General features: G+C 31.9%; 2 protein-coding genes across 2 annotated transcripts; one reads left to right on the forward strand and one right to left on the reverse strand.

The window, feature by feature from the left end:
- The first annotated feature begins 1,473 nt into the window (after window positions 1-1,473).
- Window positions 1,474-6,633, forward strand: LOC146536910 (putative cytochrome P450 6a14). The gene is made up of 5 exons (XM_085189464.1): window positions 1,474-2,330; window positions 3,460-3,662; window positions 3,984-4,220; window positions 4,834-5,085; window positions 5,585-6,633. The coding sequence occupies exons 1-5, from the start codon at window positions 1,654-1,656 to the stop codon at window positions 5,752-5,754; spliced, it is 1,539 nt and encodes a 512-aa protein (XP_085045590.1). The 5' UTR covers window positions 1,474-1,653; the 3' UTR covers window positions 5,755-6,633.
- A 1,557-nt stretch (window positions 6,634-8,190) lies between these two features.
- On the reverse strand, window positions 8,191-12,616 carry LOC146536911 (uncharacterized). The gene is made up of 6 exons (XM_085189404.1): window positions 12,541-12,616; window positions 11,588-11,770; window positions 10,796-10,943; window positions 10,107-10,250; window positions 9,545-9,758; window positions 8,191-9,210 (listed from the first exon to the last, which is right to left on the reverse strand). The coding sequence occupies exons 1-6, from the start codon at window positions 12,614-12,616 to the stop codon at window positions 8,350-8,352; spliced, it is 1,626 nt and encodes a 541-aa protein (XP_085045530.1). The 3' UTR covers window positions 8,191-8,349.
- Window positions 12,617-13,530: the final 914 nt, after the last annotated feature.

Below are 13,530 nucleotides of genomic sequence, written 5' to 3' on the forward strand. Positions count from 1 at the left end.
TTCTGCCGAATTCTGGAGGCATTGCGTGTTGAGTGGCAGAACTCAACGCCGCGTTTTGCCTCGACACCAGAGCGAAGAAATGGAAATATAAACGTAAATAAATATTTCACTTCCTTGAGAGAGAAACATCGTGACATGATAGTATAATTTTTCATCTATTAAATTGTAAAACTGAGGAGATTTACACTGATAAACCTACGACTGCTCTGGGTTGATACTGACTTACTCTGTGAGTTTGCATTTATGCATCTGTAATTAAGATAAGAAATTAATTATTATAATAATTTTATTACGTAAAAACAATATCTATAATAATAAAATTTTGAGAATAAAATAGTTTTAAAAATGTATTAAATATAAAAATATATTTCACTGTACCAATAGTAAAATATATTTTTATACTTGTCAACCTCGAAACATAATTTATTTGTTTTGTTAGGATTGTGTATGGAAATTTATAATATTTTTAAATTTAAAATCACCTTCTTTATATATATTTGTACATGTTACACTTCCTTTTATAAAAAGAAAGGATTCTTTTAAATATCATAATTTTTAATATAATTTTATTAATGAACCCTATTGGGTTATTATTAAAAATCAACTTCAGTGTTTTATTCCGTAATTATCTAATGGTTATTATAGAAACTAATAATGTATAATCTTTTTTTATCAACTTCATGCTGTATCCTGCACATAGCAGGGTAGGCAGAGGTAACCTAGTGTTAAAATACTCCTTTCTCCACTTTCTGCCTTGCCTTGACACCAGAGCGATGAAATGAAAACATAAATTTAAATAAATATATCCTTAGAACTGGACCAAATAGGACCACACGGGGAGCACCAGCTTTCAAGTAAAAAAAATATCGTCAAAATCGGTCTACCCACTCGAAAGGTCTGGGGTAACAAACATTAAAAAAATACAATCGAATTGGGAAACTCGACCTTTTACAGAATTAGGTTAAAAAGAGACCTAAGTTTGAAAATGCTGATTATATACTTTTTTTTTTTTTTAAATCGGCACCAATTTTTATAAAATTTTAAATTTAGACTCTTAAAAGTATTTAATTGAACATGTGTTTCATGGTTCTCTAGAATTCTTCCCCGAAGGGTGCAAATAAAGGGTTGTAAGTTTGTATGGAAAAAATCTTAAATCGCCACTGATTGTTATAAAATTTGAAATTTAGACTCTTAAAAATATTTAATTGAACATGTGTTCCATAGTTTTCTAGAAATCACCCTCTAATAAATAAGCAAGCGAAGCTGCGCGCGTCCACTAGTCATTTGATACAATATAATTTATAATTATAATTTTAGAAGTGAGTAATATTAACATTTTAATATATTCTGTGATTTATTATAGATTTTCAAAAAAGATAAGTGTTAATATTATATAGTTTATAAAATTTTTATATAAATGACCTTAGCTTTTACAATTTGTAAGACGAGTCAAGCTGCCACTTGTTCAGAACGCTCGCACCTCAGTCGCTGCGTGGTCCGTGCTGCAATCGTTAACTTTAAAACGAAATCTCATTGCAAAAATATTATTTTAAAATAATAGATGTTATAATTATGAAATATTATTGTGATAAATAAACCCTAATTTATTTTTAACAAATAATTTTCTTTACAAAGTTTAATTACGTGGAAAAAATGGCAATTTTGCCTTTAAAGTTTTTCTCGAGTGAAACGCTTATTTTGGCAGTCATCTGTCTAATACTGATTTACATTTGGTTCAAGTACAAGTTTACTTATTGGGCGAAGAAAGGAGTTTTCGGTCCCACTCCTGTATTCCCATATGGGAACATACAAAACGTTATCAAGCGTAAGGCCCAATTCTTCGAGCCTTATTGTGAAAGTTATTTTAAATACAAACACTTGCCATTCGTCGGGATGTACTGTTTCAATCAACCGGTGCTGTGCATAAACGATCCAGATTTGGCTAAGCTGGTTTTAATTAAAGATTATGAACATTTCCAATCTCATGGAATATTCTCTGGAGGATATGGCGATCCACTGGCTGGACATCTGTTTAACATACATGGTAATACCTGGAAGATATTGAGAAATAAAATGTCGCCAACGTTTACAGCGGCCAAATTAAAGGGCATGTACCCCTTGGTGGAAAAAATAGCTAAAGAATCTTTAGTTTATGCTGACAATATCCACTCTACCAGTGAAATGATAAATATTTCTGAGTTTTATGAAAAATATACGATGGAAATTATAGGCAGTGTCGGCTTCGGTGTTGAATGCAACGGATTCAAGAATTCCCAATCAGAATTTTACCTTCGCGGACACGAGTATTTTGAACCAATATCAATATACTGGTATGTTGTTTTTTATTATTATTGTTTTTTATAAACTGTGCATTGTGTTTTTTAATTTTGAGAATAAAATAGTTTTAAAAATGTAATAAGTTATATATTTATCATGTATTTTATCTCGCGTAATATTTTTTTTATAAAATCAAAATGCTTATTATTTTAAAATGTAGATTTTTTTGATCGGCCGATGGGATGGGATGGGGTGATATGATATTATGCATGAAAGGATAAGCCAAACCAAGGATGGATCAAATTTAAATATATGTATATTCATAACCTTGTTCATAACCGTAGATACTTGACTGATGTCGAAAGATATTCTAAATATTTGCGTTTTTACATAGGAACGAAGTGAACTTGAAGTCTTAGAAACAAACTTCGTCATAACTTAATATAAATTTGTAATTGAAAATTTTAATTATTGAGTATATATTATTCTTAAACGCACTAAACACCATTGGAAATGTTACTTTTAAATTAAAATAAAATAATTATTTAATTTTAATTATTGATGTCACTGTTTTTAAAATAAATTATAGAAATTAGTAAGATTACATTTATATCTATAAAATGTTGGAGAGAAAATGTCTTAACATTCCTCGACATGTAAAATTGAATTTAAAAATTAATTTTATTTATTTATAAATTGTTATTTTAAATTGTTGTGCTGATGGTACCTAAAGCCTGGGAAAACGAGGTTAAATTAATAGTAAGCACTTTCTGAATTTTATGTCAAATATTTTTGAATGCTTTTTATCTGCTTGGGTACTAAGTCTGGTAAATGTTGAAAATGATTTCGCGTTAGGTAGTTTTTAGCCAAATTCTAGCATAATTGTAAAATTTTTGTCTTCTAATATTTTAAGCATTTTGTTTTAAATTCCTTGCAAAATTCTAATGTAAAGAAAATAATAAACATAGATCTTGCTTCCCGCATATAACAGGATAGACAGAGGGAACTTCCGACGGCACTTACCGCCGAATTTTTCAACTTTTGCCTTGGTACCAGAGCGAAGAAATGAAAATATTAATAAATAATAACACTTTTCCTTAAGTGGGGATCGAACCCACAACCGTCGCGTCCTCCTTTGACGTACATAATTAAAAATTACAAAAAAATATATATTATTTTTAGGACAATTATACGAGCTTTCGCATTCTTTATGCCCGATGTTTTTAAGAAGCTTAAGATAAAACGTATTAACCCTGATATGGTCAACTTCTTCTACAATTTGGTAAAAGAAACTGTTGAGTATAGAAGTAAACATTGCTATAAACGTAACGACTTCCTTCAAGCCCTTATCGACTTGAGGGATAACTTCACATTAGAGGATAAAGGTGGGTAATCCGCTCCCCGAATAGAAGAATAAATTTCATAAAAGATTTTTTATTGGGGCACAATGTATTCTGCACACAGCAAGGTAGGCAGAGGGAACATTGAAAAGAAATAAAAATATCAAATATTTTATTTCCTCGCAAGGGAATCGAACCCACAACCTGTTGCATTTACAGTCACATTTTTGGCCTCTTATATAAAAGTAAATACTTTAGAGTTTTATTTAACTAAATATTCAGGCGATATAAAGTACAAAAATTAAAAACTTCCATAATTTGTAATTTTAAGATATATATTGTTTATATAACAATGCACATTTTCAGACACAACAGAGAGTTCTTTCACTCTGACGGATATAGCTTCAAATACGATGCTCTACATGTTTGCGGGGTATGAGACCTCGGCGACCACGGGACAGTTCGCCGCATTCGAGCTCGCCCGCCACCCTCATATCCAAGCGAAAGCTAGAGAGGAAATCACCACTGTACTTGCCAAGTACGGCGGTGATTGCACGTTCGAAGCCCAGAACGAAATGGTATACATTAATATGGTACTAGATGGTAAGTAATTCAAAAAAAAATTTTGCATATAAAACAAATATCTATATGAAAAAACGTGATAATATTTACAGACATTTACAACTATTAAATGTAATTCGCACCTCTAAGTAGGCGTTCACAGAGTTTCACTAATCAAAAAAATGATCGAACGTCAAAAAAGGAATTTGTTTGTTCAATAATTTTATAGTATTTAAAGTGAAACTTCACACACTTGCCATTACAAATACTTGAAATATTACAACTAAGTATATGATTATGTATATTTGAACTTTTAAATTTATATTGAATTTGCTTAGTGTGAATAACATTATTACAGTATATGTAATTAAATAACGGTTTAATTTTTTTTCTTATATGCTAGTTGCTAATTATGATAAGAATAAACTACTAAACTGTTATTTTTAAGCGTTGTATTATTAAATATTTAAGTACTGTATGGACAGATAACATAATAATTCACGTTTCTTATCATTTTATTTTATAATGGTTTTTAATGTATTATTTTCATATATGCATGATTATTTGAATTTTCAAATAATATGTGGGAAAAATATTTAAACCTACCATATTAAGTTTTTTTAACATTTTACACTACATTGGAACTCGTTTTTAGAAACTATGAGAAAATATCCACCAATGCGAGCTTTGTTTAGAAGATGCACAAAGGATTACAAAATTCCTAACAGTGATGTAATTGTTGAAGAGGGTACTTTAACTTTTATACCAATACATTCAATACAAATGGATCCAGATATATTCCCAGATCCAGAAAAGTTCGACCCCGAAAGATTTACACCGGAGAAGAAAAAGAACTTGCACCCTTGTCATTGGATGCCATTTGGAGAGGGTCCCAGAAAATGCTTAGGTAATTTTATTTTAATATAATATCAAAAAAATGTATTATATGTATTTATTTTAACAGCTTTACTCAAAGATAGGCAGAGGAAGCCTAGTGTTAAGACACTCCGTTCCCCATTTTCTGTCGCATACGAAATACAAATTTAATTAAATATTTCATTTGCTCCAGTGGGGATCGAACCCTATTTTGGGTTCGATCCTTTCGAGCCTTATTTCTATTAAAATGTTTTGATTATTTTGTTCATCAATTTAATATTGATATTTTCATGATATTTGGCTTGTGTGATTTTTTAAAGGTATACTAGTTTAAAATAGTTTACAAGATCACAGCTTTTATATGTTATTTAACGTAAAGCTCGCAATTACAACAACTAAACAAAGCACATTTCCAAGGAGATATTTATAAAAAAAATAATTAACATGTTTATTATACAAACTCTTTAGTACATTTTATTTACGGTTTCCAAATATATTATTTAACAACAAAATCATGGCTAATATTTTAGGTCTCCGTCAAGGATATATACAATCAAAGATAGCCTTAGTGAAGTTATTACACAAGTACGAACTGTCGGTAGCTGATCGCATGGAGGTGCCCGTGAGGTTCAAGCCGTCGTCGCTGGCGTGCGCCGCCCAGGGGGATGTATGGATAGGACTTAAGAAATTGAATACTTAAATTTAATATTATTTAATTATTTTCTTAGTACTTGTTAGAACGCTTAATAGATATGGATTATATTATAATAATGTAAATTATATAGATTGGATTGTGCAATTGAAGCTAAATCGATATTAAATCGATTTTGCAAGTAAAATAAATTGGTCTAAGAATCTTATACTTTTAAAGTAAAGAAGGTAAATGATTTACACTAAAAAAAATAATTTGTATATAATATGCATTTAACAGTTAAACAACGCTTCAAGCTTGTAGCTGGAGTCGTTAAGTTAATTCTTGTTTTCGTTCGCAACTTGCGTAGGTACTCAAGTAGTGCTAGATTTTAGTTCTTATTTGTGTGAAGGTTGTACAAGTCGTATAATGTTTATATGTTTTTTTAGCTTCATACTATATCCTGCACATAGCAGGGTAGGCAAAGGGAACCTGGGAACCAGTGTTAAAACACTCTGTTCCCATTAAGATACTATCGTTCTCCACTTTCCGCCGAATTCTGGAGGCATTGCGTGTTCAGAGGCAGAAGTTAACAGCGTTTTGCCTTCTGCTTTTGCTTTTATTTCCTCCAGTGGAACCCGCAACCTGTCGCGATTACAATCGCACACCTGTGCCCCTGCGACACTAATGGCTTCTTTGTATACATAGTTTCTATGTTAAGAATTTAATATATAATTTTAATGATTAATTTATGATTTGTGCTTAGATTATAGAGCGATTGTATGAGATTTTATGATGTTAAGACAAAATCCTTTGAAATGTTTGTTTGTAATTCATTTTAAAATATTGTAGGTATGTTATACAATATTTCTATAAGAAACAAAATAAACGGAATGATATAAAGTAATATTGATTTACACAAATAATAATAAATAGAATGGGTCAAAATTTTTTTTTTATTTCCAACAGCCACAATTTCTTAATTTATGGCAAAAAAAAACTAAATTATTAAAAAAAAATCTAGTCAGCGTTTTAATTAATTTGTTTTGCTCTTAAAACTGATGAGCTCTCAAGTTTACTTAATAAAACACGTTAGTAGAAAAATTATAATAAATTACGAGAGAACGCACGCAAGTCCATGAAAGTTCAAGTTCGTGTTGACCAACCAGACCAGGTGTTTGGCAACTCGCGACAAGCTGGGCCTGTTGGCCGTGGCCGCCGCTTGGACTAGGATATTTGGGTAAATAAAATACTCGTATAATTATTCCGAGTAAAGTTTGCGCAATTTATTGCTAAGCCACCTTGCATTCACATTTTAAACTTTAAATTCGCATGATTTATATATTATAGTGTTGTATTTATATAAGTTACGAAACATAAAAGGAATTAATTTGATTTTTAATGAAGTGAAAGATGTATCGTAAAATAAAACCATACTCAACGTGTGCCCCTAAAAACATGTTTAGGCGAAATATTCCCTAAAAATATTTTTAACCAGCCGTCATGGCCCCTTTGTAAAGGTCTGTGGGTTCATTCAATCATTTCCCCGCTCTGTTATACAGAGCGCGGCGTTGAGTTCCGTATTAAAAAGGCAATGTCTCTAAAATTGAGTCAAAAGTAGGGAACATAGTGTCTTAGAGTGTGGGTATTCAGTAGGAGCTTACTGTTACTGATTAGGGATACTTACTACAGGGATATATCTATATGTGGAAAAGAGCGTGAAGCTCGTAAAAAATTGTACGAGAGGCAGAGGAACTTTTAAAAGTAACGTCTCTGTCATATTAAGATTATAAATATAAAATCTGAGGACTGTATCGATCGTCCACGCTATGCACAGTTGATCAAGTAAATAAAACTGAATAAAAAGGGTACATTCATCAAATCTTTCACCAATGAGTGCAGCAGCTTATCAATATTTCCACCATGTCCAATATCAAATTCGGGCTTGGTTAGGACATGGCTTGAAACGCCAGGATTGGGATTGGATAATGCGTGATGAATTGCTGCAAACTTTTATGACAATGAATCCACCATCTCCGGAGAATTTGCTTACCATAATATTCTGCAAATGTAAGAACAGTTGTGGTTCGCAATGTCGATGCAGGAATATTTTAGTTTTCGCTCTGGTATCGAGGCAAAGGGCGGTGTTACCTGATTTTTTAATTTTGGTCCTTTAATAATTGAATAGTACAAAGAATGGGCTAATATTTTTCAGATTATCCACAATAAATATCCCAAATAAATTGAATACCTGTTTTATGCATATAAAAGTAAATAATTTATAAATATTTTTGAATAACAAAACCATAAAATTGTGCTTTATTGCAATTTTCAAAATGTTTAATTATTTTTTATATTTTTTTGCGTGCATTTTAATGATTACCATTAAAAAAACTAATGTTTACGACGTTACGTTTTTACGTTGTGTGAAGCTCAAAAAGTAATAATTTACTATTTTATTTTTTACTTATTATATTTTTGAATTTAAATAATTATTGCTACCAAAGTAATAACTGAACATGAACTTAAGCTTTTAACATTGTATGTTGCTGGAAGAAAATTGTAAAGTATCACAACAAAATAGTTTTTAAAAAAAACAACAATTCTATAACTAGCTTTACTAAAAATTATAACTGTTGTTTTATCCAATAAATGTGGTTCTATTTACTCTTGTTTTTCCTTACTCGTTTGCGTTTCTTTATTCTCTTTTAAATTTTGCGGATCAGCGTTAATGGTACTTTCTGAAGAAAACACGTCTGTATGAGAATCTATTTTAACTTTAAGTGATTTGTCTCTTACTTTCTCTTCAGTTTGAACACCTGTTTGTTTTAAATTTGATTTCAAATTTGTTTTTTTCATTGCCTTGCTAGTACTTGGCAGTGATTCATCAAATACTTCTTCTGTTGCGATGGCGTTTTTCCGTTTCAAAATAATTTCCATACCTGAAGAAATGTTCATTGTGGATTCAACACTTCCTGTATCTGAAATTTTTATTTCACTCAATTCTCTATTTAGTTTTGTTTTTAAATGTCGTTTTATATCACTAGGAATCTCTTGGGCTTCTTGTATATTCATATTTTTAAACGGCTTTTTCACGAATTGTTGTGTTGAAGATATTTTTTGTTGTGCATATTGTCGTTGCATGGTTAAAGTGGAGTCAGAAGGAGATATTAAACTTGAACTAGATGATAAGTCCAGACTTGGTTTCGCCTCTACAACATCAAGTAAATGATATAGCATCTTGACAATGAATTGATGTTCCTTTTTAACTTCACCGCAAGCTAATAGGGCATTTAGTTTATCTTTTTCTGTCTGAACCAATGAGGGTTCTGATAATTGTAATGTAACGTTCGATTGATATAGGACGCTGCCGAGGTCTTTTGCTGTTTGTGTTTCGTAGGTCTTATAATTAGAGGTGAATTCTTTCTTTTTAAAGTGAACTAGAACTTTACTTGGCGAATAATTTTCTGGAGTATAATTGGATCCTAATGGTGACACAGTTCGAATTTGTTTTTCGTGTTGTTCCTGTCAATAATTTTTGTTTTAAAATAAACTTTCACCATCATGTTTATTTGGAAACTGTCTTAATGTGTTGTAATAAATATAAATTTAATTGTTGTTTGGAGGAATGTCTATAATAAAAAAAATCCAGTCGATTGAGACGAGCTCGGCGTTGGATTTCGCCACCTAACACGCAATGATGTAAATTGAACGAAAGGCGCCGCACAACTACCCTCTACCGGTAACGTCTATACCGGTAAATAAAGAAACTGATATATAAGTTATACGACTTACTGCGATTAGTTAAGTTGTAATTTTTTTTTTATTATAATAATATATTAGAGTCATCATCACTAACCAGCATTCTGTCAATATTTCCTCTCAACTGTACGCTGACACGGATAAGCTTGAAGTCAACAGCTAACAGTACCCTCATTAAGGCTAATAAGGTGGACAGCACCCAGCAACTTGTGTGAAACCACGCAGAGATGATAGTGAGCCGTGTGGCCTGGTAGACTCCGCGGATGCGACGCTCGTATGCTAGCGTCGCCACGTTTACAGTGTAAGTGCATCTGAGTTGTAAAGTTTCAATTTTAAATGATATTTTTTTAGTTTCATGCTTTATCTGGCAGGAAAGGCAGAAGGAATTTAGTGGTAAGACTCTCCGTTCTTCACTTACCGTCGATTTTTTGCGGTTGTGTTCCGCTACTAAATGTGGAATTCATAAGGCCGCGAGTTCTCATGTTGTTGTACCAACCTATATCTATATTGCGTCTTGAGAGGCGGCAGAGAATTCCGCCACTCCGCCTACACAATTCAGCAGATAATGGGGGAACGGAGTGTCTTACCACTACGTTCGGGATATTTACTACTATACGTCTATAATAGTTCTATACAATAAGATTAGAGTAATCATGTACGTGGTACTCCCAGTAATTTCACTTAGTTTGAGGCACAGCTCCTGAAGTCCATAGTGTGTGACCGTTGAAGTATATACGCACAGTCCGGACATAGCTAGCGAGAATACGAACACAGGTGGCAAAACTCTCCAAGGTCTCTGCAAACTTAAATATTATACTTGTTTTTTTTTTCACAAATTCGGTCTATTGTATATGAATTATATTCTTAACAATGAAACAAATTATGATATCTGTGGTCTCTTGAGATTTATGAAGAAATTATAATTAAAATTAAATAGTAATTATATTAAACAAAATTAACAAATTTAATATATTTTCAAAAACCAAAAGTTAATATTCATAACATTTTCCATGATGTTACCTAACTTGCTTAATATGCGTTATAATTAATAGAAGGGTAGCCGTCGTACCGCAGCCGCACAGAGCGACAATTGTGGGTTCGATTCCCATTTGGGTGAATAAATTATTTCGATTACCTTGCTCTACCCAGACAGACAATTAATATTGTAATACTAGTTCGTCAACATACAAAATTAATCATTAACTTTCCACATTTAGTAACCATTTAAATTCGGAGTAATTTGGGTTTATACTGACGTAAATGGTTCAGTATTTTGTTATCTACGACATTTAAAGGATGTAGAGGAACTAAAGCTGATATGATGACATGATGATGCATCCTCTCTTACCCAGTTAGAACCCGGCTGCCTGTGGAGCACATCAAAAACATCGTTGTCCACACAAGGCCGAAAATTCCAGAAACTAAAGGTACGTAGGTGGGAAGTAAACAGGCACTTTTTTCAACCCATTGTGTGCTTATAAAATCTACTGGTAAAGCTAAAATATATTATATTTTATTTTTATTATAATGATATGAAAACTTAATCTAAGATATATAATTATTAAAATAACTACTTATTCTGAAAAGAAAGCTAATTAATTAGTTATAAATTTTCATTTTTCTTGTATACCTATTTTTTGACTAAAAAGAATCATTACACGAAGGTTGGATAAAAAATGTTAAATTTAACAATTGCTTAATGTGAAAAATAAAATAAATTTTATTTTATTCAAACGGACAACAAACTATACAATTAATTAGTTAATGTTTCACTCTTTATGCTGTAACTCCCTCTATATAAGTAGCTGGACAAGCAGAAGTAACTTACTCTGTTCTACAATCGAATTTAAGATCCCAATCTGCACTTTGCATCAGATTGGAGTAATTTTTTTTTATACCCTCGATATAAAATGATCGAATCTAAAACCATCGTATAACAGTCGGATGCTCTCCCTCCATATCACGATGACCTCGATAAGTTAATGGAAATTAATATATTTGTATACGCAATGCCTCTAGAATTCATCAGAAAGTGGGGAACGGAGTGTCTTAACACTAGGTTTGCTCTGCCTACCCTGCTGTGTGCGGGATACCGCGTGAAGCTCATTAAAGCTGATAATACATTTTATTATTATCTTACTGTTTGTTGATTCGGAATATTGCGGTACGATTTCATAGATAATGTTTTGTCGCAGAGAAGTCAGAGATAGTAGTTTCGGAAATAAAACGCATTTCTCATCAAATAAGTACATCAGCATGTGGAAGCAGAATGTGCAAAATGATCCGAACACAAACGCCAGAAAGAACAATAGTAGGTGGGCTCCTGTTCAAAATAAATATTATTATATGTTTGCACTTTATACTATAACACCTAAACTGTTCTAAATATAATTAGCTACAACTATATAGGTACAATTTAATCAAGAATATGAAACTATTGTTAGAAATAGTGATTGTGGGATATTAAAGAATTTGTAACGTATTTAAGATTTCAATGGACGAAGTACATAATGGCAATAAAATCAAAACTAGAATGTTAATGAAATAAATGATTTAATATCACGTATTAAATCAACTAAAATTAGAGCAACATAGCTTTCTATTTTAATATCTAATAATTCAATTCAAGATTACACACTACCATATGATTTGAATGATTACGACAGTGACCGTTCAGAAATGTTCGCGGGTTAGATTTAAATACCATTGGATTGGACTCAAATCAAACGATTATACAAAATCAGATAGGCAGAGGGAACCTAGTGTTAAGGCACTCTGTTCCCCCCTTTCTGCTGATTCCTGGAAGCATTGCGTGTTGAGTTGCAGAACTTAACGCCGCGTTTTGCCTCGACACCAGAGCGAAGAAAATGGAAATATAAACGTAAATAAATATTTCACTTCCTCGAGTGGGGATCGAACCCACAACTGTCACGTTACAGTCACACCCTTGTGCCGCTGCGCCACGAAGGCCTCATTATACTGTATCCCTAAACATAAATATTATTTTAACCATTTCTTTAAAAAAGCTGGGTTACATATAAATTGATTAATTCCGATGAAATATACTCTCATCATAATAACAACTGTAACAACCTTTCCAAGCTCCATTTACTTCGGGTTCGCTTTTCTCTATTAATCTTAATTCTTCGTAAAGCGTTATCTTCTCCATATTTTTTTTTAGTTTAAGCATGTCATTTTGACATTAAAAGTAAATTACTAAAGAAGTATTAATTAAGAATGATTATATTATATATTGGCAGTTTTAATTCTACAAGGACTTTAAGAATAGAATAAAGAACGCTTACTTACCTAATTGCAAAATTTTATAGATCTACTATTAACATCATATTCACCAAATGTTATTTATCTGAACGTCATGGTGCAAATATCAGAAACGTGTGACTCTAAACTTTAATGAAAGGAAGTAAAGGAGTGTCTTAACACTAGGTTCCCTCTGTCTACCCTGGTCTGTGCGGGATACAGCGTGGATTGAAGCGGATTGGATGCAATTCGGAATTCGGATGGAAAGCGGAGAAAGGAATGTCTTGACATAAGATTATTTTTGCCAACTAGCAGCAAGTTTTTCCTAATTAAGATACAACGAGGAATAAATGGAAGAATCATGGCAGGAGTCACAAAGTCAACGCCAAAGAAATTGTGGTTTCGCGAGGTTACATTTGGGGGTCATTTTAAAAATATCTCTTTAATAATAGAATAAAAATGTACATATTATCTATATATATAAAATCGAAAGGTCACTCACTCATCACGAAATCTCAGAAACTACAAGTGCTAGGAATCTCAAATTTTGCATAGACGTCACTAAGACGTAGTCATGGAGACAGAAATTAATAATAACATAGTTCACGCGGGTGTAACCGCGAGCGGGCCGCTAGTATTACATATATATTAGATATAGTTATTAGTATTAGATATTTTTTTATCAGTTTGCTATGCCCGATATTTTACATGTTTTATGTAACTATTCATGACTAATAAACAACAAGAATTCTATACTTACTGTCTTGAACTTAATTTATTTTTGCGACATTTTTTTTAATAATACCTATGTGGATTTATTGT

This window comes from Heliconius melpomene, chromosome 8 (genome assembly GCF_056956725.1).
Source record: "Heliconius melpomene rosina isolate 202511_hmr_F chromosome 8, ASM5695672v1, whole genome shotgun sequence".
Classification (NCBI taxonomy): domain Eukaryota; kingdom Metazoa; phylum Arthropoda; class Insecta; order Lepidoptera; family Nymphalidae; genus Heliconius; species Heliconius melpomene.

Bases quoted from the DNA above. Each gene is read 5' to 3' on its own strand.
- LOC146536911 (XM_085189404.1), bottom strand. From the start codon at position 12,616: ATGGAGAAGATAACGCTTTACGAAGAATTAAGATTAATAGAGAAAAGC. The intron at 10,944-11,587 runs GTAAGATAATAA...AATATATTTTAG, and splicing joins ATATTCCGAATCAACAAACA to CTTTACCAGTAGATTTTATA. The intron at 10,251-10,795 runs GTAAGAGAGGAT...ATAATATTTAAG, and splicing joins GGCAGCCGGGTTCTAACTGG to TTTGCAGAGACCTTGGAGAG.
- LOC146536910 (XM_085189464.1), top strand. From the start codon at position 1,654: ATGGCAATTTTGCCTTTAAAGTTTTTCTCGAGTGAAACGCTTATTTTG. The intron at 2,331-3,459 runs GTATGTTGTTTT...TATTATTTTTAG, and splicing joins GAACCAATATCAATATACTG to GACAATTATACGAGCTTTCG. The intron at 4,221-4,833 runs GTAAGTAATTCA...ACTCGTTTTTAG, and splicing joins CATTAATATGGTACTAGATG to AAACTATGAGAAAATATCCA.